The sequence below is a fragment of the Tachysurus fulvidraco genome, chromosome 8 (assembly GCF_022655615.1).
Source record: "Tachysurus fulvidraco isolate hzauxx_2018 chromosome 8, HZAU_PFXX_2.0, whole genome shotgun sequence".
In the NCBI taxonomy this organism is placed as follows: Eukaryota; Metazoa; Chordata; class Actinopteri; order Siluriformes; family Bagridae; genus Tachysurus; species Tachysurus fulvidraco.
Window position 1 is genome coordinate 2,778,379 of NC_062525.1, and position 27,500 is coordinate 2,805,878.

A 27,500-nucleotide genomic window follows, 5' to 3' on the forward strand; every position below is an offset into this window, starting at 1 on the left:
CACTCCTGAACACTCCTGAACACTCCTGAACACTCCTGAACACTCCTGTACACTCCTGAACACTCCTGTACACTCCTCTACTCTCCTGTACACATCTGTACACTCCTGTACAATCCTGCACACTCCTGTACACACCTGTACACTCCTCTACTCTCCTGTACACTCCTCTACTCTCCTGGACACTCCTGGACACTCCTGTACACACCTGTACACACCTGGACACTCCTGTACACTCCTCTACTCTCCTGTACAATCCTGTACACACCTGGACACTCCTGTACACACCTGGACACTCCTGTACACTCCTCTACTCTCCTGTACACACCTGGACACTCCTGTACACACCTGGACACTCCTGTACTCTCCTGTACAATCCTGTACACTCCTGCACACACCTGGACACTCCTGTACTCTCCTGTACAATCCTGTACACTCCTGCACACACCTGGACACTCCTGGACACACCTGCACACTCCTGCACACTCCTTTACATACCTTTACACTCCTGGACACACCTGTACTCTCCTGGACACCCCTGGACACACCTGTACTCTCCTGGACACACCTGGACACCCCTGTACACTCCTTCACACCCCTGGACACACCCTGGACACACCCCTGGACACACCCCTGGACACACCTGCACACTCCTTTACATACCTTTACACTCCTGTACATGCCTTTACACTCCTGTACTCTCCTGCACACTCCTGCACACTCCTGCACACTCCTGGACACACCTGGACACACCTGGACACACATGCACACTCCTGCACACTCCTCCACACTCCTGCACACACCTGTACACTGTAGTACTTTATATCTGTTTATTAAGTTATTAAAGAGAAACACGTTACAGATTAAGAGCCAGACACAGCACTCCTCTCTCTCTCTCTCTCTCTCTCTCTCTCTCTCTCTCTCTCTCTCTCTCTCTCTCTCTCTCTCTCGCTCGCTCCCCCTCTTTTTATTACAGTTAACTTAAAAAGCCAGTTATTGTTTTTATTTGAAGAACCAAAGTGTGTCCAAAATTTTATTTTAAAAATAAAATTTTTAAATATTTTACAAAAATTGTATTAAAAACTGTTGGATTCTGATTGGTCAAAGTTGATTTGTAACTATAGAAACAGTGAGGTTAACGTTATTGTTAATATTGCTTATCTAATAATCGCTGTTATAATAATAATAATCTAATGTTAGCCTCATCGTTTCTATAGTAACAGCATTTTCACGTGAACTTGATACTTCATATAACTGGAATAAAATAAAGTCTGGTAAAAGATGCCGTGGGTTTTTTTTTCTGTCAGGAGATTTTACTTAATGTGTAAAGAGTTTTCAGTCTCACTACTTTCTGAAGTCTTCATGATACAGAAAGTTTTTTTTTCGCTCACGTTTGTCTTGTTAACGTAAGAACAGAGAACAAATTCAATTAAAAGACATTTAATTGTTGTGGTATAAAAAAAAAAATAACTCCACCTGTTATAGGGAAATGGTTGCAGCTCTAAAAGTATATATATTTTTTTCAGAATGTTGATTATAAACCGATCATTTTCCTGTAACGGTTTTTAATTTTTACGCACGGTGATGATCCCCACCCGACTTCCGAGCCGTAACCGTATGTCTCCTGCCGGCGAATCGTCTCTCCTCTGAGTCCCACACGCTCATTGTCCGCCAGTCTGCTGTGTAATGACCGCACGGACGGACCATTAGTTATGGGAGTAGCTGCAGTTTGCGTCGTGAGCGAAGCCTCGTCTCCCAGAAATCGTGCACTTATTTTAAAAACCCTTCCCAGCTGCCAATACAAAAAGGTATGCGAGAGCAGTGATTAGACATCATGGTTAAATTTGGAATTCTGTCTGGTTGTCTGCGGTAAATCGTTCAGAAATATTTCCTTGTTTCTGCTATGTAAAGCCTTGGTATTTTTAAAGTAAACGTGATCCCTAAATAACGAATCAAATCTGTATAAATAATTTGTTTAATGACTACAGGTTTAGGGTTTCCGTACGGAACGACGCTTACTGCAATTAGCCATTTATAGCCTATTTATAGACAATCAGAAAGGAATTAAAAACAAATTAATCTAATAAAGTATTACACCAAAACAGGGCTGGTTTCTGATTGGTCGAAATTTTCTAGAATAGCCACTCGGGTATTATCACACATTTGCGGGTTGTCGTTTCCATAGTAACCACTCGTACGCGGGGACTATCTGTGAATCGTCTTTTCCTGTTACAGATTTCGGAAACTTGCACCGGAGACTCCTTCGTTTAATGTTAAATAAGCGTCACCTACTAGAGAACTCCATTAAAGTAAGCGATGAAGTTGATGACCTGCTCTGTATTTTAAAGTTTCGCCGTTTTTAAAGGTACCGTCGTGGTTCCTTACTTTTTATTTTCCTTCCCGGTGTCATGTTCTGCACAGATCCTTGCCTTCAGGTCTCCTTTTCTTAAGTTTCCCAATAACGCTTTGTTAACTCCTCATCAACCAATTAGGCCTGATTTCACAGAGCATCGTATTCCTCGCGGACGGCGTTCCCGATTCAGGTGAAATCCATGCGGCGTCGGCGGACCAGGTTTCAACAGACGGACGACAGCCAGAACAAGAATTATGACTTTTGGGGGAAAATAAAAGGCTTTCAAGCTTAAACGTTATCCCGAAACCCGGAGTAAACTTCAGACGTTCTGAAATGTAATGCTTCACATTGTTCTAATTTCCCTTCGAGACCGGTTGTTGATGACACTAAGCTTTGTTAAAGGCTGTTCTCGATTATTTCTACAGACTGCGTGTGTAACTCCACACTTTAGTACATGATGTGTTGGCTAATGGATTGAATGCTATGTAATAGGTTCATAATCGTTGGACGAGGGAATAGAAAGGTCGCGGTTGTGCTCTGGGTTTTGTGTCATGTGGGTTTCAAATTAGTGTGAAATCAGACCTCGCTGTTAAAGCTGGTCTTCTCTTCATAGCCTATAGATCGTTCAGTGGATGGATTGTTCTTCTGAATTGAATTTGAATATATATATTTATACCACGCTTTATTTTATATACCCTTCTGAAGGTGGGGCACGGTGGATTAGTGGTTAGCATGTTTGCCTCACACCTCCAGGGTTGGAGGTTCGATTCCCGCCTCCACCTTGTGTGTGTGGAGTTTGCATGTTCTCCCCGTGCCTCGGTGGTTTCCTCCGGGTACTCCGGTTTCCTCCCCCGGTCCAAAGACATGCATGGTAGGTTGATTGGCATCTCTGGAAAATTGTCCGTAGTGTGTGAGTGTGTGAGTGAATGAGAGTGTGTGTGTGCCCTGCGATGGGTTGGCACTCCATCCAGGGTGTATCCTGCCTCGATGCCCGATGACGCCCGAGATAGGCACAGGCTCCCCGTGACCCGAGAAGTTCGGATAAGCGGTAGAAGACGAATGAATGAGTGAACTTCTGACAGTTCTGAATTTTCTGACATTTGAATATAAAGTTTTAAGGTTTCATTGTTTGTTTTTTTGCTGTACGTCTGTAAGCATTCCCGGTGGTATTTAGTTTTACTCTAGACTACGAGCAGATCCGGTTTCGTTTCACTTGCTGTATTCCCTTTAGTGTTAAAGCCACTTATTGCTTTTGCAGTTATTAAAAAAAATGCATAGGTTTGTCATGTCTTCACATCCTAGTGTAAAGTCTTTAAGGTTGTACGTAAAGCCTCATATATGCAGTAAACTCCAGACATAAATCCAAGTCAATCCACGGTTTTCATGACCGCTTGGTCGGACTTTTTACATGTCGTCGATCACGTAAATTAAAGGCTCAGATCTTTCTATTATTTCCTGATTATTCCTTCCTTCCTCTTCCTGACCTGGAATTCCACAAACTCCCAGATTCCTGAGTTTCCGTGTTCTTCTGTATAACATTACAGGCAATTTAGGTGGTACCAGGACACGCACACTTGCACACACACACACCTGCAGGCCTGCACACTGAGCTCTTTGTGTAGTGAAGTGTGTGGTTGTCCTGGGAAGGCGGTTCCTGATGTTGTTACAGGAATAGGAGATGACATGTGAAAGTGCTGTTTTCTTGGTCGGGTAATTGCAACGAAAACAGACTTAACAAACACTTAAAGGCAGCTATACTACAGATGGGCCTTTTTGGTGAAACCGTCGATAATTTATTCATGCACACACACTTAAGCTACTTGGTATAAGCTGACAGTATAAAGGATCAGGCACTCGCACCGTACGCAGTTCCACAACATATGTTTCAGTTCATGCAGAGGGCAGGCGGACAGACACACTCACGGACCTGTCTGTGGCGCAGAGGAAACACTGTTAAGTATGTTTTCACAGCGAGTGCATAATGAGGGTGTCTGGCCTTATAGGCTGTATTACAGGAGACATGAGAGATGAAATGGAGCTTTTTTATCCCAGACCTCTGCTTCCTTCTTCCTCTCATTCCCATTCATTCTCATCTGTTTAGGGCTCATTCTCAGCTTCAGCACTTATGACAAGCAGTTTTCTTTTATTTAACCTTAATGCCTGTTATTGATTAATCAAATGGACCAAAGGGTTAAAGCAAGACGGTGTGTTGTGTATTATTTTTTTTGAGGGGGGTGGGGGGGGTGTGGCTCAACTGGTGAAGGCTCTGGTTTGTTGATCAGAGGATCGGGGTTCAAGGCCCAGCACAGCCTAAGCTGCCACTGCTGGGCCCTTGAGCAAGGCCCTCAACCCTCCCTGCTCCAGGGGCGCTGTATCATAGCTGCCCCTGCACTCTGACCCCAACCTCCTCAGTTGGGGTATGTGAAGAAAAAAATTCCACTGTGCTGTAATGTATATGCGGCGATAATAAAGGCTTAGGCGCCCTATTCTTATGAGCACTGATTTATCTAAAGTAACAGAACGCTACAAAAGAAGTGTGGACGATTTTTTTTTAATCATCGTAACTCCGCTCTTCTTTTGTTGTCCTTTATGTGATTCTGTGTGACCCTACGGAAGTGTGAAGCTTTCTTCTGTCTATCCCCAAAAAACTGTACAATCCATCAGTTAGTCTCAGAGCCATGTTCAATTCCAATGCACTTAACCACAAATCTCCCTTTTAATCCATGTTGAATCTTGTTACTTAAACTCAAAATGTCAAGTCTTGACTAATCCACAGATCCTCTTCAAGTCACATTAAATGTCTGGTCTCAAGTCCCTTAATCTCAAGTCACTCATTCTCAATTCAATGGAAAGTCACTTGTCAATTCAACTTCAGGTTACTTATCTTCAAGTCCATGTTAAGTCTCAAATGATTCATTCTCAAGTCACTTATCCTCAAACCCAACCCAAGTCAAGTCACGTGTCTCTTAACTTCGCCACATCAAGTCTCAAGTGATTTATTCTCAAGTTCATGTCGAGTCTGGTTACTTTACCATCCAGTCCATGTTGAGTCAGAGGTCTCTGAGCCACATCAAGTCTGGTGTCATGTCTCAAGTCACTATTTCTGGAGTGGCTTATCCTCAAGTCCATGTCAAATGTTATATAATTTAACTTCAGGTCGTTCAGATGGAGTCTCGGGTTAATGTTAAGTCCACGTGGACGCTCAAGTTACTCTTGCTGTCTGAAGCCACTTACCCTCAAGTCCACATTGAATCTTATTTAAACTCCGATCCATGCTCAAGTCATTTGACCTCAAGGCTACGTCAAGATTCATGATTTCTGTTCCCTGTTCATAAGTTTGTGTTGAGTCACTTGTCACCTATTGTCTAGTTCTTGTAGTGAGTATACCCACTATACCCACTTACACTCAATCACATACCCTAAATTCCACGTCATGCATCAAATCCCTCTGTGAGCTCCTGGTTATAATTGTAGTAGAAACAAGATAAATAGTGATGATCACCTTTTATTTTATCTCTCTTACCTACACCCATGTGTAACACCAAGGCAGGAAATATAATGGATTCATGTCCGTTTTGGGTTTGGCTTGTGCAAGGCCATCGGTTTGGGCTAGTAATGCGAATCACACTCGCCGTCTCTCTACGCTCTGTACAGATCGAGGGTTGTATTTTTGGCAGCCGCTGCAATAACAGACATAAGCATTTATGCGCTGGCGTGTGCGCACATGGCCCTGATCACCGCTGCAACTGGCCGCTGAGGATCACCTTACTGATGAGTAATTTGGGCCGCCACGGCCTTTGATTCCGCCTGATTTTCTCCTTCTCTCTCCAGCACCCATTCTGTTTCAGTGCTTTCTCTTTTTTTCCCCTTTTCTCTCTCTCTATCTCTCTGTTACTCTCTTTCCATTAAGTTCCACTGCGATCCATGTCCCATTTGTAGAGATCCCAAAATAAATGCTTGACGTTTGTGCCAACTCAAGGCAAAGCATCACTTCCCTCCCAATCTATGTGCATGTAATCGTTAAATACCACCCCGCGTGACTGCTTTGGTTCGTTAGCCTAGCGTAGTGTAGCATAGCACGCTCATCAGCGCTTGTGATTGGAGGCCATCCATCATGTCTGAGGCAGCGTGGCGGTCAGGGAATAGACGCCTCTGCTCGGCCCTGAGCACATTCAACACGCTCGTAAACTTGTTAACAGATTAAAGGTGCGGTGAGGTGACTTGTGAGTTCTACTCGCGCCCCCATGTGGGACTCGGCTGTTAATCACAGAGACGATTCGGAAGCATTCGGTACTAAATGTAGCAGCTGTATATGTCTGCTTTCTGAGTTTTAATACCGCAGCTAATTATCAAATATAATCCCTGGTAGGCAATAGAGCTGGATTTTACAGAGCAGATGCTGTTCTCAAACTTTTATGCAGCCATCTGTTTAGTAGAACTCGAGATCAGAACCTCGTCTTGCGCCGGAGATTTCTTTTCCCCACTTCATAGATGCTTTTGGTAGAGTTTTGCCATCTTGTTTATTTATTACAGCCATTAGATCCGTCTATTCCTGAGCCCAAACCTGTTCCACAGTTCACATTTGAATGCTTTGTCTTATATAAACAGTCCGTGTTTCGGTAACGTCGCAGGTTTTATTTTACTTTTAACTTTGAGGTTTCTCTTAAGCCTGTTTAATTCGAGTTACCACTCACTTAGAGAAATAATATCCTATTAATGACTTTAACATCTGTAATTTCGGTGGGTAGAGTCGATCGAAAATACAACCCCCCACCCTCCAAACCCACCATTCAAAAAAAACATAATTCCTCCTTAACGTCATAATTTTTTTAGACCCCGATTTCCAACCTATAATCAAACAAACATGCTAGTAATCTGTCAGCAATTTTCGGTGATTCGGATAAAAAAAAAAAAACGTGGCTCAGATTTGCATCTCACGGACAAACGAAACACAACCTTTGTTCAGAATGATTGATTATTACATTTTCAAGTGATCCATTACGTTTTAATAGTAACGAAAGGATTCGTAAGATATCGTTTCAAGCTTTTCCTTAAAGCTCTACACGTTTCTTTTTTTACTTGCTCATAAAATCAGTCCGGGGCTGACGTGACTATTTCTGGGTTTTATCTCCGGTCGATTTTGTGTGACACTTTGCTGTGGTTGTGTGTTAGACTGAAATCACACTGACTAACTTTACCGCTAGTTAACGCTAGTAAACCAGCTCCCACTTACCAGCAAACAAAAATAATTCAGACTCGATCCTCTCTTGTAGTAAACAGATGGAGAAGATTGAGTTTAGGCTTTAGTTTATTTTGTTATACTTTATACTTTCATTACTTTTTGTATGTTTAAATCAGCTTAAAGTTGTTGCACACGGGTAAACGAGTGATCTCATGCCATCTCTGTTAGTAACATTAAGTCTTGTTTTGTCTTCAGTTCATCTGTAATGTCAATCTTTTATTTTTTGTTGTTTTCTGCATATTAAAATGAAGAAAAATTCAAACCATTTCTTATTCTGGGAATGTTATATTTATAGTTACATTTAGCGCATTTAATCTGCTTTAGATATTTATTTTCCAGTTCCATCATCCTAAAGAATCACCTCTGCAGTCAGCAAACCTCTGTTTGTTTTTTCCCTTCCTTTTTTCCCCCCTCTCTACTTGCTTTACTCGGTCTGCTTTTCTTCATCTTTCTCTAATGATGACCTCATTGACGCCGGCTGACAGTCCTGTCGCTTCTCGAGGCTACTGACCAATCATCCTCTTTCCACCAAGGACCCCAGGGTCACTTAATTGGCCCATTTATTTGATTAGGACAAACGGTTTGTAGACATCAAGCAGGCTGCGCTTTCGATCAGAGAGGCAGCGTTTAACTCCTAGCGAAGGACCTTGAGGAAATGCACTTATCCTCATCAAAATGACATTACTAAATCATTAGAGGCAGCACACCAAAACAGTGATGTCAGCCGGCTAGTGATACAGTGCAGAAACCCTCGGTGTGTGTGGATACAATTCAGACAATATTGTTTTAATCAGAAACCCGCTATTGAATTGCGCTCATCCTCTATATGACTGACTCACCGATTCACGCTCACCCACAGAGCTGTTTGGAACCATAGCAACCTCATCTCGCGTCATGGATTCTTTAAGAGAAAACAGATTTGGTGATGTTGAAGGACAGGAAGAAAGATGATGATCATCTGCATCTAGAAGAGTTTGAGCTGTGCTTGTCCGGGGTTTACGTAAGGAGTGAAAAGTTTTAGGACGCGTTATTAGAGTAAAACAATCACCACGGTGTCAAAACGGTGTTTCATTCTTTATCCGTTTTTAGTTACATTTAGCGTTTTGGGATATCTGAGAGTTCCTGTTATCTACTGTTGTTCTGCCTGAACAGTCAGATTATAACAAACTTAGGGGCACAGTTGCTTAGTGGTTAGCACGTTTGCCTCACACCTCCAGTGTTGGGGGTTCGATTCCCACCTCTGCCTTGTGTGTGGAGTTTGTATGTTCTCCCCGTGCCTCGGGGGTTTCCTCCGGTTTCCTCCCACGGTCCAAAGACATGCATGGTAGGTTGATTGGCATCTCTGGAAAATTGTCTGTAGTGTGTGAGTGAATGAGATTGTGTGAGTGTGCCCTGCGATGGGTTGGCACTCCGTCCAGGGTGTATCCTGCCTCGATGCCCGATGACGCCTGAGATAGGCACAGGCTCCCCGTGACCCGAGAAGTTCGGATAAGTGGTAGAGAATGAATGAATAAATCAATTTACAATATTAGATGAAGTCTGTACTATACTGTAATTGGACCGAATGCAGTCTGCCAGTCTGCCAACTCTGATTTCCGTAACCTGATTTCCGTAACCTGATCTTATTAGTGTGTACAAATCAAATATATATATATAATTAAAATGTCATGGTGTCATTTAAAGGGGATGTGTTTAATGTGTTTTATTCAATGAATTGTGTTTGAACAGGGAGCCACCATTAAAAAAGACGAAAAAACCGGAGCAGTCACCATCGCTCGTATCATGAAGGGAGGAGCAGCAGACAGAAGTGGTGAGTTTTGTCTTCTTATACTGACTCCATCGAACAGTACATAAGTATACATGGTACACCAGAGATACAGTGGCAATTCACTGATTGGTTCTACATTTACCGCAGTTTGTTGGGTTTTTTTCTTTGTGTGTTTGTATTTTTTTTAACGGAGCTGTGTGACCGTCTCCTTCCCCTGGCCTCCTTCAACTGGCCTCCTCTCTCACCCAGCCTCTGTCTTCCTCTTAACTTTTGCCCAACTCATGCTTCATCCAGTCACACAGTCCTGTTGCCCTCTACCAGTCTTTTTCTACTCCCTCCTGTGTAAGTGGTGTTTCACTCAGTTCCCTTCTTTGTCACCTTCTCCCAGGTCTAGTCTCATGGGTTCAGTCACCTCTGCCCGTTTTGACCCTGCACAGTCTTCAGGATCTTTTGCCCACTATCCCTCACCCAGTCTCTTTCGCTCAGTTGCATTAATCCAGTCTGCTTAGCATTTGTCCAGTTTCCTTTGCCTAGTCTCTTCTGCTTACTTCCTTCTGCCCACTCTGTTTTTCCCAATCTCCTTTCCCTGGTCTTCTGTTCCCAACAGGTCTCCAACTCTACCAAGCATCCTTTGGCCAGTTAACTTTGCCAGGTCTCCTCTGCCAGGTCCCATCCACCCATAAACCTTTGCCAGGTCTCCTCTGCCAGGTCCCTTCCACCCATAAACCTTTGCCAGGTTAACTCTGTCAGGTCTCCTCTGCCGGGTCCCATCCATCCATAATGCTTTGCCCGGTCTCCTCTGCCAGGTCTCCTCTGCCAGGTTCCTTAACCCATAATCCTTTGCCTGGTTACCTCTGCCAGGTCTCCTCTGCCAGGTCCCTTAACCCATAATCCTTTGCCTGGTTACCTCTGCCAGGTCTCCTCTGCCAGGTCCCTTGACCCATAATCCTTTGCCCGGTTACCTCTGCCAGGTCAACTGTGCCAGGTCCATTGATCCATAATTCTTTGCCTGGTTACCTCTGCCAGGTCAACTGTGCAAGGTCCCTTGACCCATAATCCTTTGCCCGGTTACCTCTGCCAGGTCCCTTGACCCATAATCCTTTGCCTGGTTACCTCTGCCAGGTCTCCTCTGCCAGGTCCCTTGACCCATAATCCTTTGCCTGGTTACCTCTGCCAGGTCCCTTAACCTATAACCCTTTGCCTGGTTACCTCTGCCAGGTCTCCTCTGCCAAGTCCCTTAACCTATAATCCTTTGCCTGGTTACCTCTGCCAGGTCAACTCTTCCGGGTCCCTTCCACCCAGAATCCTCTGCTCAGGCTTTACCAACCAGTCGCCTTTGATCTCTTGCCTTCACCAAGTCTCTTTTGTCCAGTCTCTTTCTCTCTTGCCTTTTTTTCTATTGCCTTTGTGCAGCCTCCTTCACTTTTTAAAGAGATGTTTTGGTTTTTATGAATGATCATTTCTTACATTTACATCAGCAAATTAACACTGGAGTGCAGTTTCCTCACTAGAAGAGACTCAAAGTCTTAGGATAGTTGGAATATTCGAGATAAAGGAGTAGAAAGTAGAAAAGACCAAATCCTTTTGATCTTGATCTATGTTGCCAAAATAAGAATATTAGAGCAGTGGATGCTAATTCTGACATGTTTGTGTAGCGTTTATCGATTAAAAACCTACGTTGGCATCTCTTCTGCAGGGTTGATCCACATTGGGGACGAGTTGAAGGAGGTCAACGGCATCTCGGTGGAGGACAAGAAACCAGAGGACATCATTAAGATTATGGTGAGTGAGACAGAGAAGTGTGTGTGCAGGATTGCTGTGTGTTTTTAATTGATGGTGAGATGATACTTTTTGGTTTGATCTGCAGATCCAGTCCGAGGGTGCCATTACGTTTAAAGTGGTACCAGGTCCAGAGGCTGAGGGTCCAGCTAGTGAGCCCAAGGTAACTTAGCAACACAATAAGAAACACAACAAAATACACAATGTCACATTTTCTAAGTGCACATGATCATCTTATTCTCTTTCTCTCTCTCTCTCTAGATGTATATAAAGGCGTTGTTTGATTATGACCCAGACAATGACAATGCGATTCCCTGTAAAGAGGCAGGTATGGCCTTCAGGAAAGGTGACGTTCTTCGGGTCATGTCTCAGGAGGATCCTACATGGTGGCAGGCCAAAATTGAGGGCGGAGCCAACCCTCGTGCCGGACTCATTCCCTCCAAACACTTCCAGGAGAGGTGACTGTATATCCATCCATCACACACCCCGTACCCACCCCCTCGTCTTTAACTCTCTCGTTCCCCAACGTTCTTTCTTTCTTCACCATTTTCTTTTTAGTGACATGTTTATTTCTTTCTTTCCTGTGCTCTCGTTCTGTTACGTATGCGAGGTCTCAGCCTCTTTGCCAGAATACTTTGGATTTCTGTGGCTGTCTGGCTCGGGATGAGGAATGACACAAAATGATAGCGGTGCTTTGATCCACCTTGGATACTTTGTGCATGGAAAATCATACATCAGTGATCAGCTGTGTACAAAGTGGATCTATGGGGGGGTGTGGGTGTGTCCGTGTGTCCCATGTGAAAGCCAAAACACTACTGAGCAGTCATGTTGTTTGAGAAAGACAGCAAAATGGAGATGGATTTTAGTGTGTGTGTGTGTGTGTGTGTGTGTCTGTGTGTGTCTGTGTGTGTCTGTGTGTGTCTGTGTGTGTGTGTGTGTGTGTGTGTGTGTGTGTGTGTGTGTGTGTGTGTGTGTGTGTGTGTGTGTGTGTCTTGGTTGTTGGATGTGAATGAATGACACGACACAATTTAATCTCACAAAACATCAACAGTTCTCTTACATTATAGCAGCTATATGTTACACTCTGTCCCAAACCTGCTTTTATTCATTTATTTTAAAATTCAAATAAAAATCTTTTTCTCTGGCTGCTACACAGTACACTTTTTTTCTTCTCTCTCTCTCTCTCTCTCTCTCTCTCTCTCTCTCTCTCTCTCTCTCTCTCTCTCTCTGTCTCTCTCTCTCTCTCTGTTAGGAGGCTTGCTCTTTGTCAGCCTTCATCCAACACCCAACCTCAGAAGATCTCTCGGAAACCATGTAAGTGTACAATCACTCACTCACTCACTCACACACTCACACACACACACACACACACACACACTCACACTCACACTCACATGCGTGTGCACACACACACACACACACACAATCAACTAAGAAGTGATGGTGGTAAATGTCTCATTAATGCTTTTTCATGTAACTTTATTCGTTTTGCTGGAGTTTCTGGAGTCACACGTTAATCCTGATCGTTAGGCTCGGGGTGTGAGATGGTGAAGGCTAGCTGGTGGAGAAGTGTAGACGTTTTAGTGAACTCACACACACACACACACACACACACACACACACACACACACACACACACACACACACACACAACTGTTAGTGTATCACTCTTGTGTTGTGTGTTTCTCCTGACAAGCACATGGCAGCACTTACTGTTCACTGTCTCTTTCCCATACACACACACACACACACACACACACACACACACACAACACTTACACTCTCCTCTCTCTCTCTCTCTCTCTCTCTACATGCTTCTTTCATGCATCCAGACACACACTCCCGGATCTGCCATGAACTTGGCACTCATTCGATACCTCCACCTTCATTTTTTTTCTCTCTCTCTCTCCCTCTCTCTCTCTCGATTCTTCCATCTCATGCTCCAGACAACTTCCCTGAGAAACAGATGACATGGCTGCCATCGAGGCGTTAGGATTGATGAGTTTTCCAGGACCACCCCGAGGTGCGATTAAGGACGTCGTCGTCTTCACGTTGTCGTGGGTTTGCTTCCAAACCGCTCGCGTAAAATCGTTTTATTTTTATGATCGATCCGGCTCACGACGAGGCAGGACGCCGGTCCGAGCAGCCAGAGGTTAGAGACGGGATGTCGATCGAATAAGCCACGCCCACTTTTTTTAAAAACGAAGGACGACTTAACTGGCTTTTGACTGACAACAGGAAATGATGGAGGGTTTTGGGGGTTTTTTTGGAAACGTTTGTTTATATATATTTATTTAATTATTTCTGTAATGTCTGTACAGTTTTCTGCCGATTTGTCTTTGCACTGAGGGTGGAGCTTCAAGGGTGGAGATTTCAGCAGTGCTGTGGTTTAAAGTTGTTTAATGCCAGCTCTCTACTACTAGTGTCACTTTCTCTGCGTTTCTTCATGACTAACTGCTCTGATGGTTACTGATCATACTCTCATCTCTCTCTCTCTCTCTCTCTCTGTCTCTCTCTCTCTCTCTCTAATCAGACCCTGTTTGGGTTTTCTCTCTCACTTTTTCTCATTTTCCTTCTCTTCCTCTTTATCTCTGCGTCTGAGCGCCAGCGAAGCTGTTTTCACTTGAAACTGTCATCCCTCTGTACAGGACGTCCACAGGCTCACGTGTGAAACCCGGCGGTAGTTAAAGCACTTACTGGGGCTTTGAGTTACACTCCGTCTCTGACACGCCGGTGTAAACGTAGGATGGGAAGCAGTTGCCGTTATCGCCATGTATTTGGTCCTCTGATTCTATGTGACAGTTGTTTTAACTGTGTGTGTGTGTGTGTGTGTGTGAAAGGAAAGATGTGGGTTACATGAAGAGTTTTGATTTGAGCTTATTTTGTGAAATTGGGAACACATGACTGTGAGGAAGCATTTAAAGTGGCTCCAAATGTTCCACTGTCATTGAAACGATTCAACACACACACACACACACACACACACACACACACACACACACACACACACACACACACACACACACACACACTCAACTAAAAATCAGTCGGAATCTCCTCCTTGCCAACTAACTTAGCAGATTAAAGGTGTCCGGGTTACCATGGCAACCTCTACTCTCCGGCACATTCGTGTTTCTCCTCAGTCATAAATGTAGCTCATCGTGTACAAAATAGATTCCCACGTGTCATGTGGGCGTGTCCTAAACCACGCCCTGTTCTAAAATCTCCACCTGCCGTATTTAATCAGCCCACGACATCATGATTTGGTTCGGTTTGCCCCAGAATATAAACACAGCAGTTGTGTGACTGAACCATCCTGACCCTGACCACACACACACACACACACACACACACACACACACACAGATGTACACACACTTGAGCAAAAACTGTCTCTTTCTCTTACACACACAACAGAAAAGTGCTATTGCAAAAGAAAAACACAACCGTATCTACTTCCAACATGGCGCCCAGTCTAATATGGCCGACATTTCGGCTCCCCCCTGATGGATTCCCCAGGTATCAGAGCTTTATTCCCATCTGCACCCTAAATTCTTTCCTTGTTAGTGTCTAATTTTTCTATCGCAGCATGTGTGAGAACTTGACTGGACAAGGACGTGTATAAATGATGTAGCTGTTGAGTCCTGAAACGGTATAAAAGCGATTGTCTTTTACACCTCACCTCGGGGTTTAGTTTGCCGTCATGGCTGTCGCTCGGCGAGTGGTCTGTGCTGTAAAAGTGTGCCGTTATCCAGCGATCGTGTGTATCATCGCATTGTGAGTCATACACCAGAGCAAGGTGTTGGACGTAAATGCCCGCTGCTTCACTCTGGCTCTTTATTACAGCCTATAAACTGAATATTAGGCTCATTGTGTCATGTCTGTCATGTGTCCATGGGAGTTTTATGGTCTTGCCTGTTTGGCTCCATCTCTGCAGTTGTATGTTCTAAAGCAGTTTTGTCGTATTTATTGCTGTAAAAATCACCTTCGATATTCTGCCACGGAATTTACTCACGTCATGCGTTGTGGTTTAATTGGATTATTCAGCTAAAGTCATCAGCAGTCGTAGTGGAGAGCTGAGCTGAAGGTCGCTGTTGGGCTCACGTAGTCTAATGAGCTGTAGGTGAAAGAAAAAGTGACCGGAGACAGAAACAGGCAGGAAAATACAGGAAGACACACACACATTATATATATATATATATATATACACACACACACACACACACATTATATATATACACACAAACACACACACACACACCACAAAAAAGTAGTAGCAGCCTGTAATTTTCATCATAGGTACACGTTAACTATGAGAGACAGAATAGGGGAAAGAATCCAGGAAATCACATTCATACTGTATAAATCTGTACATACTGTATACACACACACACGCACACAAACACGCGCACGCGCGCACACACACATACACGCACACACATACACGCACACACATACACGCACACAAACACGCGCACGAGCGCGCGCACACACACATACACACACGCACACGAGCACGCGCGCCCACACACATACACGCACACACATACACGCACACACATACACGCACACAAACACGAGCACGCGCACACACACATACACACGCGCACAAACACGCGCACGCGCGCACACACATACACGCACACAAACACGCACACACGCGCACGCGCGCACACACATACACGCACACACACAAATACTGTACATACATACACACACGCACACACGTACATGCACACACATACACGCACACGCACACACGCACACACTTACACGCACATGCACACACACGCACACACACATACACATACACACATACTTACATACACACACACACACACACACGCATACACACATACATACACCCACACACATACACACACATACACACATACATACATACACACACACACACACACACACACACACACACACACATACATACATACATACATACATATACCCACACACACATACACACGTGCACAACCTTCAAGAAGAGTACTAAGTTAAAAAAAAACAATAAACCAGCTACACAGAGGTGACAGTGACGCACGGCGGTAATTGATTCCCTAAACTGTTCTCGGTGACAGTGACAATCTGTGACATCTGAGTAATCCTGTGGGCATCACGGACACAGATGCTGTCGCTGCCCTCTGCAAAGACTGACCGATCTCCAGCATCTTCACACGGTTATTTAAAGATCTGAGCTTTCTCCTCTTCACGTCTATCGACTTGTGTGTGAGAACAGAGAGGAAAGTGATTTATTCCTCAACATATAACAATTCTGTCATTGTCATTCTGTAATAAAACGATAATAACTTGATGACGGTTCAGAATAATGAAGCACCCAGAGGAACAACCCCTAAACACTCCTTTCCCTCACCTTCATATTTATTCTTTTATTTTGTTTTATTATTGTAGCGCATCATGTAACGTCACAACACTTAGCCGGACTGAGGAAACCCTTACAGCACCGAGATTGTTCTGCACCGCTCTTTTGCTCTCCTCTCGTAGCTTCTGTCTAAATCCAAACATTTTCATCGGAGCTGATAAATGTTCCGACCGTGACGGTAAAGATCTGTTTCAGATCCGAAGCCGTGCGCCGGACAGAAACGCGTGTATCGCTGTAATGAGAGAAGGCTGTTCTGTAGATACTCTGAAGAACAGAATGACTGAAAGCCAAACAGGCAATTTTGCACTCATTCCTCATATTCTAGTCATAAACGAGTGTAGTTTATGGTTTTCCTGTGTGCTGCCAGTGTGCTGAGCCTAAATAGCCCTTTGTATAAGTTAGACGCATGACTGTTAAAGGAATTGGGTGAGTTCCACGCCGATGTGGTGGCGGTCCGACCGGCTCTTGTTGTGGTCATTTTCAGAGCCCGATCTCTTCCTTCTGCTTTCCGTCATTACAGTGTCACTCACAGAGCCTTTTCATCACAACACTTACTGCTCACACATACACACGACCGTCACGTCATGCGCCCTTGAGCTCCGAAGCGTCCAAAGCACAACCGTGTGTGTCCTTTCTACTTTTTTTTTTTTTAATCCAGATCTGTTTTTTTTTACATTTACCTCTAAGAAAATTTCCACCAAATTGCCTCTTTTTTTTTTTTTTTTTTTTTTTTTTTTTTTTTTTTTTTTTCCCCAGCACTTTTCACTTTTACCGCTTTTGCATGCGGTTTGATCGACACAGCAAACGATGAATCACACCACATCATTGCACGCTACTTCATGCTGAACATCTTCTCGGGTCTCCTACGTGTTCCTACAGGAACATTTGCTTACAATAGCAAAGACTGATCGTTTTTCAATCGTGTATCGCTTATGGAAAGTCTTTACCAAAAGCCATAAAGTAACAATTAGCTACTTTCCAAATTGGTGTACTTTAAAAAAAAAATACAATAAAACAGCAGGGATGTTAATATATTTTATTCACTTTAAGGTGCATGATTTTCCTATTATTACAAAAGTTCCACTTTAAGTAAACCTAGTGAAAGTTGCACTTCTTATGAAGTACTTAAAGGTGGGGTCTACGATGTTTGAAAGCCAATGTTGACATTTGAAATCACCAAAACAAACACGCCCCTAACCCAAACGGGTCCCACCCCTGTATCGATAGCTCCGCCCACACATACATACGTAACCCGGGCGACTAACGGACAGAAACGTGTCTTTATCATAGCTGAAGGGAAGAACAATACGATTGTAGATAAACAAACAAGCAAAAATGCCACACAAGCATAATCATGTAAAGGACAAAGGCATATATTAGTTCTGTGTAACAAAGCAAAACCAACGTTACTCACCTATCGAGAAGGAAAAAAGCGCCTCGGTGTCTTAAGTAAAGTCGGCCACATATTCACAGGTCGGAGTTTCCCCGAGTCGATAACTCCTGAGCTAAACGCTGTTACTACACAAAACGCGGTTGTAGCTGCCTCTCTACATTACTACGATAGAAAAGAGGTGTTATTTGTGTAGTAACAGCGTTTAGCTCAGGAGTTATTGACTCGGGAAACTCCAACCTGTGAATATGTGGCCAACTTCCTGCTCCTTCAGTTCTCTCCAGCGCTGGAAAGCTGATCCTATATTAACACGTCCTACTTCTTGTCCTTATCGTAAGTCTTTCTTCTCTTTCTTTCTTTTTTTTTATCCTCCATGTCCATGTTAAAATCACTTTCTGCTAATGTCACACATGCGCACTGAACACTCTCTCTGCCCATATTGACAAGCCCCACCCCTTTCTGCTCATTGGCTACATTTTTTGTTTGATTTTTGTTTATTATTCGGCCCGACTCAGTTTTCTGAAGGATTTCTCAAAAATCGAAGACCCCGCCTTTAATTTGTAATTATGTGACGCAGAGAAGCGAACACCATCCAAACAGAGCTTTCTTCATTTCTCTGATCTAGAATTGACCGTGTACCTCATCGATGCTGCCCAGGTTTTTTTTTTTTCCTCTTCATACCCTGATTGGCCCAGTCGCTGTTCTGCTCCTTCTCTACCTTAGAGCTCGGTGTGTTTGTATAGGCTTGTGTTGTCTGTGAGGTCATACCAGAAATCGTCATATGTAGTGTGCCCAGAGTTTATAAATACCACCGTACTGTTCAATCTGCCAAGCTCAATCAGCTGCGGTCATCCTGTAGGGGTCAAACCTCTTCACCGCTTCCATCCCCTCCCTTTTCCTCCTTTCTGCCTTTTCATTACCAGCGTCCTGACCTCAGCTTCGGCTAGCCCGAGAGCAAGGTCTTTGTTTCGTTCTGCCACGCTCAACACACTTCGGGTAACAGGAGAGGTTTTGTGGGGGGAAAAACACGCACCCCTTTAAACAAAACTCCTCTTCAGCAGGCCTGCCAGCTCCCTGCTAATGTCATTTAAGCCTGGTGTGCTCATAGCCATGCTGTCGTGAACCGAGCAGATGTTTTCTATGCGCTGCTCAGGTTTCAGCTGGTGGGATGAACGGGGGGTGTTTGGGTGCTAGGGACACCGCTCCTTTTCCCCTGTGCTCTCATCTCTCTGAACTTTTGCTCAGGTCTCTCATCACAGCTTGCACCTGTATGTGTATATAGAGTGGGGTGGGAGGGGTGTGTACATGGCGGATGGAAGCTGACATTTCAACCAGTTCCTAAACAGAAGATTGAGGCAACATGTGGAGACCATATTTCTACATTTGCAGATCAAGTGATCAAAGAACATGATGCAATTCTACAGGTTTCCAAATTCTAGGAAGCAGCTTTTATTTGTCACTTATACATTATAAGCACAGTGACGTTCTTTTGTTCACAGGTTCTAGATTAGGGTGTTGGGGTCAGAGTTGAGGATCCACCACGATTATGTTCGGATATGGTAGCCTAGTGGTTAAGGTGTTGGACTTCTGATTAGAAGGTTGTGAATTTGAATCCCAGGTCTACCAAGCTGCCTATGTTGGGCCCCTGAGCAAGGCCCTTAATCGTCAATTGCTCAGTTGACGTGACATATGGCTAAGTATGGTGACCCATACTCAGAATTTGTTCTCTGCATTTGACCCATCCAAAGTGCGCACACACACACACACACAGCAGTACACACATACACACACACACCATGAACACACACCCGGAGCAGTGGGCAGCCATTTATGCTGCGTTGCCCGGGGAGCAGTCAGGGGGTTCGGTGCTTTGCTCAAGGGCACCTCAGTCGTAGCTGGCCCGAGACTCGAACCCACAGCCTTAGGGTTACGAGTCAGACTCTCTAACCATTAGGCCACGATCTATGATATGGCACACCTGAGGCAGAAAAAGTTAAGGGCCTTGCTTAGGAACTCAACAGTTGTTGCTTGACGGTGCCGGGGATTGAAGCCCTGACCTTCCAAATAACAACCAGAGCCTTAACCGTTAGAAAAAAAAACGGTAGTGATGGTTTTCCTTTTAGTAAAAAAGTTTTACTTTACTCAAAATTTATGACCCCTACCACCTACATTGCATCTAAAATTCAAGCCAAACCAAAGCTCGGGTCTTAGGACGTTATAACTAGGTTTATGAACAGTTCTAAGTCAGTATTAAGTATCCCTTACTGTACGGTACTTCCTGTTTTTGTAAAACATCTCAAGGTTATACACCTAGTGGCTCAACCCCTTGCTATGTGGTATAAGTTACATGACAGTGTAAATAGTGTGCAAATTTGACCTGCAGCTGAAGCCACTTTCAAACACGAGTTGGTTTATGAAGGTAGGTTTGGTCTTCTTGCTCTTCCGAAGCCTTTCTGTCGCTTTAAAATGGGAACTATTTTAACAGACAACGCTTAAAGGGATTTCGATTCCGCATCTAGGTCTAGTTGAAATCAGATCTTCCTTATTGGTGATCCAGAGAGAACAAGATGTCAACCCCCCACCCCCCGTCTATAGCCGACTCTTGACGTCCTACGCTATTCCTTCTTTTACTCCTTGTCTGGTTATATCAGATCAGGATTAGTGTCCCATGTGATCCATCAACATGAATGTGCCCCAGGAAGCTAAGAGGAAACACTACACCACACCATCGGAGCAAGACGCCTCTCAGAAGCACCTCTTACTGTACAGCTCAAGTCGTTCCACAGCACCTCGTCTCTAAACATCCGGCTGTGACACAGACTCAGAAGCAGGCTCTGACAAAGTGAGGCGGAAAACAAAAGCAGATGAAAACAGTCAGGGAGGAGAAGTAAAGGCTGGAAAAGCCATCAGCCCCCAGACTCCAATTAAGGATGGAGTTATGGAAAAATTGAGCCTGCTGTTTTTTCTTTTTTTTCTTTTTCTTTTTTTGACGAGACATAAAAATGCTTAATTTGAGAACTTATCTCCTCTGCACACAAGAGTCCTCTTAAACAGGTAGAGAGGAACCGAGACTCGCGAGTCTCATGAGGGAAAATAAGTTATGGGTCTTTTTACTGTAGATGCACCAGATCTCTTACATAAGCAGACCGAAGACTTTCTCTAAGGAATTGCTCTTTCCTAAGTATTAAATAATTTAATTGCGGAAAAATAGGGTGTGCTGTTAGCATCGAGTGTTTTATTTCTCTACTTTATTTGCGTACTAGATAGCGATCGTTGTTTTTTTTTTTTTTTTTTCCAGCTTTCTTTGCTTTGTCATCCAAGTCGTTATTTAGAGAACAAAGCAGCCTTAACTACACAAAACCTTTTTAAAGTAAACGAGTAAAAAGCACCGAGTGAGCAGAAGTGACACGAGGTTCTGTGGTGATCTTTATCTTTCCTTTACATTTAGATCTACTTTCATGTTATTTAGTGACGGGTCTCTCGTGTCACGGGCAGTTTCTCACTTATATTTATGGCGTGTGGAAGTTATCCCTTATCCAAAGAGACTTTCAGGCAACTGAACAGTTGAGGGCCCAGAATTTACGAATTTTCACATCGATGGCATTTGGCAGACGTCTTTATCCAGAGGGACTTGCATTTGATACAGCTGAGCAATTCATGGTTAAGGTCCTTGCTCACGGGCCCAGCACTGGCACCTTGGTGGACCTGGGATTCAAACTCACAATCTTCTGATCAGTGATCCAACAAATTAACCACTAAGCTTAGCACTTCTCCAGCAAGTGATAGTTTGATGGTACTGGGGTTTGAGCTTATAAGCTTGTGAGCAGTCGTCTGATGCCTGAAGCACTGAGCCACTGAGTCTCAGACACAGCTAGAAGTTGCCAGGCCTTTTTCCTCTTTATACAGCCGGGGCGGTTTTAGGCCTTTTTTATTGTGGCTTCAGCGCCCCTGTCTGTAATCTCAGCCACCCTAAAACTAAAAATTACGGTAAAATGCAGGACGTGTCGTCGATGGGAAAGAAAATTATTTATCTGTTTGATCCAAGAGCGTTTTTTTTTTTTTTTTTACTTTGCTTTTACGCGCGGACGTCGTAGTCTTTCAAAATTACTTCATCAGCTATCGGCTTTATTTGAACAGAGAAGCACAGGGTCAGTTAGAGCTGGAGGCGTTTATCTATAACGTTAATCGGCGGAAAGCTGCAAAGACGGCAAACAAAAGCAGTTACTATTCTTATTACCAGAGTTGTAGCATAAACAAAATATCAATGCAAACAATCCGTTCGATACTAAATAATAATAACATTTATCGATTTGGTCTTTTTCTTGTGAATATTAGTTTATTAATGACGTCATTCATCGGACACACTGTTTGTAGAGAACGCACACATACATGAACTGATCTGAGTGGAGACTGACATCATTACATCATGCATAAAATTTTGGTGTCCACTTTTGCTATTTTAAATAATACCATAACTTTTGGCTTACTATGTAGTCATATAATATATAATATAAAACTCTTCTTGTTTTAAATTCTCACTGAGGGCTAAAACCCCCTAAAGATGAAACCCTAGAACCGCCCCTGATGTACAGTATATTTAAGTTTCTTCTATACAAAGACATTAACAGTTTACCACACTCGTCAACTGGAAGGCAATGACCGGTAGAGTGTCCTCCAGTTATTTCATTTTTCTGGACATTTAAGTCTTATGTTGTTCAGCTTCATGAGGTGGAAAGTTGTGTCTTTCAGATGTGTCAAACCCTAACCCTAACCCTAGGTTGGAGCGAGATGGAGGTGAACGTCCACAACCCCAATTAACACACACCCAACTGACACTCACCCTACTGGCACGGATCAAACTCAGTTTAAAGAAAATCTGGTGGTGGTGTTAACAAGTGGTGTGTGTTAAACAAGTAAATACGTTCTGACACGACTTGAACCTGCCATTTATTTTTACTCGTGTTAAAAGCAAAACAGTGTAAACATTTGAACCAGGACATGCTTTTGAGTTCTTATTTAGAAATCACTTTATAGAGTTTGATGGAGATCGAACTGCCCAAGGCTTGCATCATTAGCCTCCTTGTTTAAATGACGTAGTTCTGTTGCATTCAGTCTGCTTGGGTGTGTGTAGAATCGATGGTAATCAATATATCAGGTGACCAGATTGAGTAGATTTGGTCTGATCACATGTCTGAAGCTATTTAGCAGCAGTGGTCAGTGGAGGTCAGATAGTGCTCTGGGTTACTGTGAAGAGAGACAGAGTATGTAGGTGTGATCACACATGGCCTTATATGATGGATCGAGCAGGTGGGTGATGAGGAAAATCGGAGTAGCAGTTCTGGCCTTCGTCCTCTTCTATGATCCCACTTGGCGCAGCTCGAAGCATAAACGTACTAATGATCCCAGCTGGCAGCCCAACAACTCTGTCTGTGTGTGTTTCCCTGATGCATTAGCTAACATTCCTGCCTTGACATTCCTTTGTCTGACGAGCTCTGGGATAGGACAGAGAGGAAAAACAAATACCGCTCCATGGCACACGCTGTCTCTTTCTTCGTAGCCAACGGGAGCAGAAGTAACTGAGCTTGTATCGCTTGGGTAGAAAAGCACTTTCCACATATGCACTTCAATGGAAAACGGCTTCTACGGTGTCACTCCCCAGACACCAATTCCTACACAGTACAGCTTGATTCAGAGGTACTGTCCAATACATATTTCAAATAGCTCTGCTAAATACTTGTCGTTTTCCTTTTTTTTTTTAAAAAAATCTGCATCTGTGAATGTGATCTATTTTTCCTCGTCCTGCTGCAGGAAATGGGGTCGCTCATAAATGCAGAATATGGGAAAAGGTCGCTGGGGTTGGGGTACACGTAAAAGGTTGTTGTCCCAGAGGGAAATGGATACAATAATCCTGAATCCAGTTAACATGCACACTCGGGATCAGAGGTTTCTGTACGTGCACTAAATGGGGAGATCTTCCGGAAACCGTTTGATGCTGGGGGTCTCCTTGACGCTCCTCCAGGGGCCTGTCCGCTATCTGTAACGTCTTCCGCAGATGCCTGTAAATGAGGGGGTGCGAGATCCTGAGTGACACATGCTCGAACGTTTGGAGTATCCGTACACCGTACTTCTGTCTCTCTCGGGACAACTGCAGTTGAATTCTGGATTCTGATGTCGACGTATTTTCTCTAACACGAGGTCTGCTGCCACAGGACACCGGTTCATAAACCTTCACAAGTTCACCACATGAGTATTCCATGCTTTATTTACCAAGGCTTCCTCTTTTAACCTTGTTGGGACATGGAAAGGATAAACTGATGCCCCTACAAGGATAAACCACCCTTGCAAGAGTTTCCCTAAAATTCAAACAATGCACAGTCACTTGAATGTGTCCAGGTTTTTTTTGTTTTTTTTTTTCCTTCACCTGGAAAATCTTGTAAGGCCTAAACAAGAGGAAAACTTGCAAATCCATGTTCCTGTGTTGCTTACACAAATTGATACAACATGGGACGAGCAAGAAAAGAAATTAGCCTGTAGTGAGGGACGGGTTCTGTTTCCATATGACAAGAATGAAATCCAGTGTGTCTGTTTTCTGATTATAATCAGACAGGTATGGCTTTACTTAGAGTACACAGTCCCAAAAAAAAAAGCAATTTGGTTTCTTCAGGAGTATAAGTGCATTTCTTTTCTGACTTATTAGGATTAGCAATGCTGTCCTGCTGATTTGACCTGACGCCCTTGATTAAGTGAAAGTGACGTGACATACGGCTAAGTACGGTGACCTGTACTCACAATTCGTTCTATGCATTTAACCCATCCTAAGTACACACACACCGTGAACACACACACACACCCGGAGCAGTGGGCAGCCATTTATGCTGCGGCACCCGGGGAGCGGTCAGGGGGGTTCGGTGCCTTGCTCAAGGGCACCTCAGTCGTGTATTGCCGGCCCGAGACTCGAACCCACAACCTTAGGGTTAGGAATAAGACTCTCTAACCATTAGACCACGACTTAACACGTCTTCGTTTAAAAAAGATGGTATATGGTAACGGTAAATGCAAATACTGTGATATATTTTTTTATAACTCTTGGCATAATTTCTTTCCTCTGGGTCTCTGGACTTAATATTTATAGTGTCTGAGAGCCTCCTTTTTGAGTTCCAACTCGTACACAGGCCGCAGCAGTTCCTTTCGGAAATTTGGGAGGAGCGGTGGCTCCAAGTGTGTACACTATATTTACACTGAATTTAGAGGCTTTATTAAGCTGCTTTTTTCCTTCTCTCGTTGGTAGGGCCGTTTTGATTTGTGAGCTGCTAGTCAGTAATTGTAAGTTCCATTGCGCCAATTAACCAGCCATTAGGCGGAGCGGGTCTGGGAGCCTGGTGTGGACAAGGCTACATATTCCAGCCATTATTCACCATGTTCAGCACCAGGAACTGGAAAACATTGCTCTGTCGATGTCTGTTTTCCATATTTATACCTGTTACTAGAAGTTGAAGCTATTTCGGATGAACTTGCTTTGCCAGGGCGCTTCATGTCATCCTTTGTGATGATTTGTCTTACCAAGATGCATTCTTTTGAGAAAAAGAGAGAAAAAGAAAGCGAGAGAGAGAAATTGGAATTAATGTTCCATAACCATATCCAGAATACAGAAAGATTTTTTCCCCCCATCTCATTCTGGAAATGAATGCATTTCCATCTAATTTAAGGAATGGGAGGTTTGGCGGGAACTTTCTATCCAAGCCTTGATTTATTTCTCCGTGTTGAAACGGAGGGCAGCGTTTCTGGCTCTTCTGGACCAAGACGTCTAGAAGGCTTTAAATGATTTTGAAAGGTTGGATTTATGAAGTCCCTTCAAGTGAAGAGTGGGAATTTGTACTGACTGGCTGCGGCAGAGCACCAACGCACCTGCCCTGAACTGGAGAAACAAAGATTCCTCACGCCAAACCTTGCGGTGCGTCATACATCCCAAACGGCATTATTATGTACTCGAACACACTGTCCTTGCACGTGAGGTAATCAGAAATCTTCAGGGAGGGAATTCGGTCAAACCGGAGGGCCGTGCATCACCCCTGAGATGCTGCAGCACCGCTTTTGGCTCATTAATGCAGATCCTTTTTCCAAAACAGCTTAGGTTTGATTAAATTACTGGTTCAACTGGCACATGCACTGCATCTTACAGGTTAACTTGAGTGAAACGAAAGTCTGTCCAGTGTAATTTTATTCGAAGGCCACATTTATTCATGCACACACACACTTGTACTACCGGGACGGTTTGACTTATGGCGTGTTTCATTTGTTTCCCACCATATCATTAAGTGACCCTATTAAGTGAACAAGCTGTAAGGAGCAGAGGGATCTCTGCAGCGACACATCTGTGCAGCCCCGTAGCCGGCGACTGTGGAAACGATTATAGCGAATAAATCTGATGCTTCTCTCTCACCCCCTTTGCCTCAGTCCATAATTTTTGTGCTCACTTAATCTCTGGTATCTTGCATCATATCCGCGCATCTATCAATCACTTAAGAAAACAAAAGGAAGAAAATCGCACGCTGGAGCGAAAGTGCAGTGATGGATGCAGCAGAGGAATATTAGCTGTCTTCGGTTCGGTGCGGAACTTGCGCTAACTAGCATCTGTCACGGATAAGAAATGGGGCGTCTCGAACGAGGGCTAGGTTTCTGTTTTTCAGGGCAGTCTGTTCTCGTTAAAAAAGAAAATAAAATGGTGCCGAACGCCTCTCCCGGATAATCAGACAGGAAGTTTTTGTGCTGCCGTCGCTGATGACCTTCAGCACATGAAAAGCCATCAGCTGGAAGGCTCCCGATTGGCGGATTTGAGCCGCGCTCCCTCCTGCGGCGCCAGAGTCCCAAAGTTTCTTCCATCCGTTTCACTCCGTCTGCTTCAGAAAGACACAAATATGCGAATGTGAAAAACCAGACGCTAATTTCGGTGTCAGATTCTGCATAGACGAGCAGAGACTCCACCGCAATGGCCACGGTACGGGCAGGACAGGAAAGGGAAGTGATGTCAGATGCATGGTCTGCAGTCTTGACCTCTAACCTCTTTTTTTTTTTTTTTTTTTTCTTCTCTCTTTTAGCTGCTTTGCGGCGGAGCTTCCGGCTCAGCAAAAGAGGAAAGAAGACAAACAAGTCCATGTACGAGTGTAAAAAGAGTGAGCGGTACGACACCGCTGACGTCCCCACGTACGAGGAAGTGACTCCCTACTGCAGGGCTCCAGGAGCCAGTTACAGACTCGTCGTCCTGGTCGGTAAGTGCAGTCGCACGTGTACTTTATTTTAGTGTAAAACTCCACCGTCACTCCATAGTTAGTTGCCAGCGTTACTCAACATCACAGTCAACTTCCTTTCTCATTTCTTTCTCAGGCTCTTTCCAGTCTCTCTTTTCCTTTTTGCAAATGATGTCATGTGACCAAGAAACTGAACTCTAACCCCCTCTGTCCTGGAGAGTCGTCAGACACCGGAGACTCCTCCCATAAACATTAAACAAACGTATAGAAAAGTCAACATACCGACAGTTAAAAGTTGCAGGAGGTCGCGATTTCTGATCCTTTCCCATGT

At 44.0% G+C, this 27,500-nt stretch overlaps 1 protein-coding gene across 1 annotated transcript in view; it reads left to right on the forward strand.

Moving 5' to 3' along the window:
* Window positions 1–27,500, forward strand: part of mpp7a (MAGUK p55 scaffold protein 7a) — a 67,606-nt gene that overhangs the window by 17,801 nt on the left and 22,305 nt on the right. The window contains exons 5-9 of the mRNA XM_047817431.1: window positions 9,321–9,402; window positions 11,057–11,142; window positions 11,228–11,302; window positions 11,401–11,597; window positions 12,392–12,453. Coding sequence (XP_047673387.1) covers window positions 9,321–9,402; window positions 11,057–11,142; window positions 11,228–11,302; window positions 11,401–11,597; window positions 12,392–12,453 — 502 coding nt within the window. The remainder of the gene's footprint in view (window positions 1–9,320; window positions 9,403–11,056; window positions 11,143–11,227; window positions 11,303–11,400; window positions 11,598–12,391; window positions 12,454–27,500) is intronic.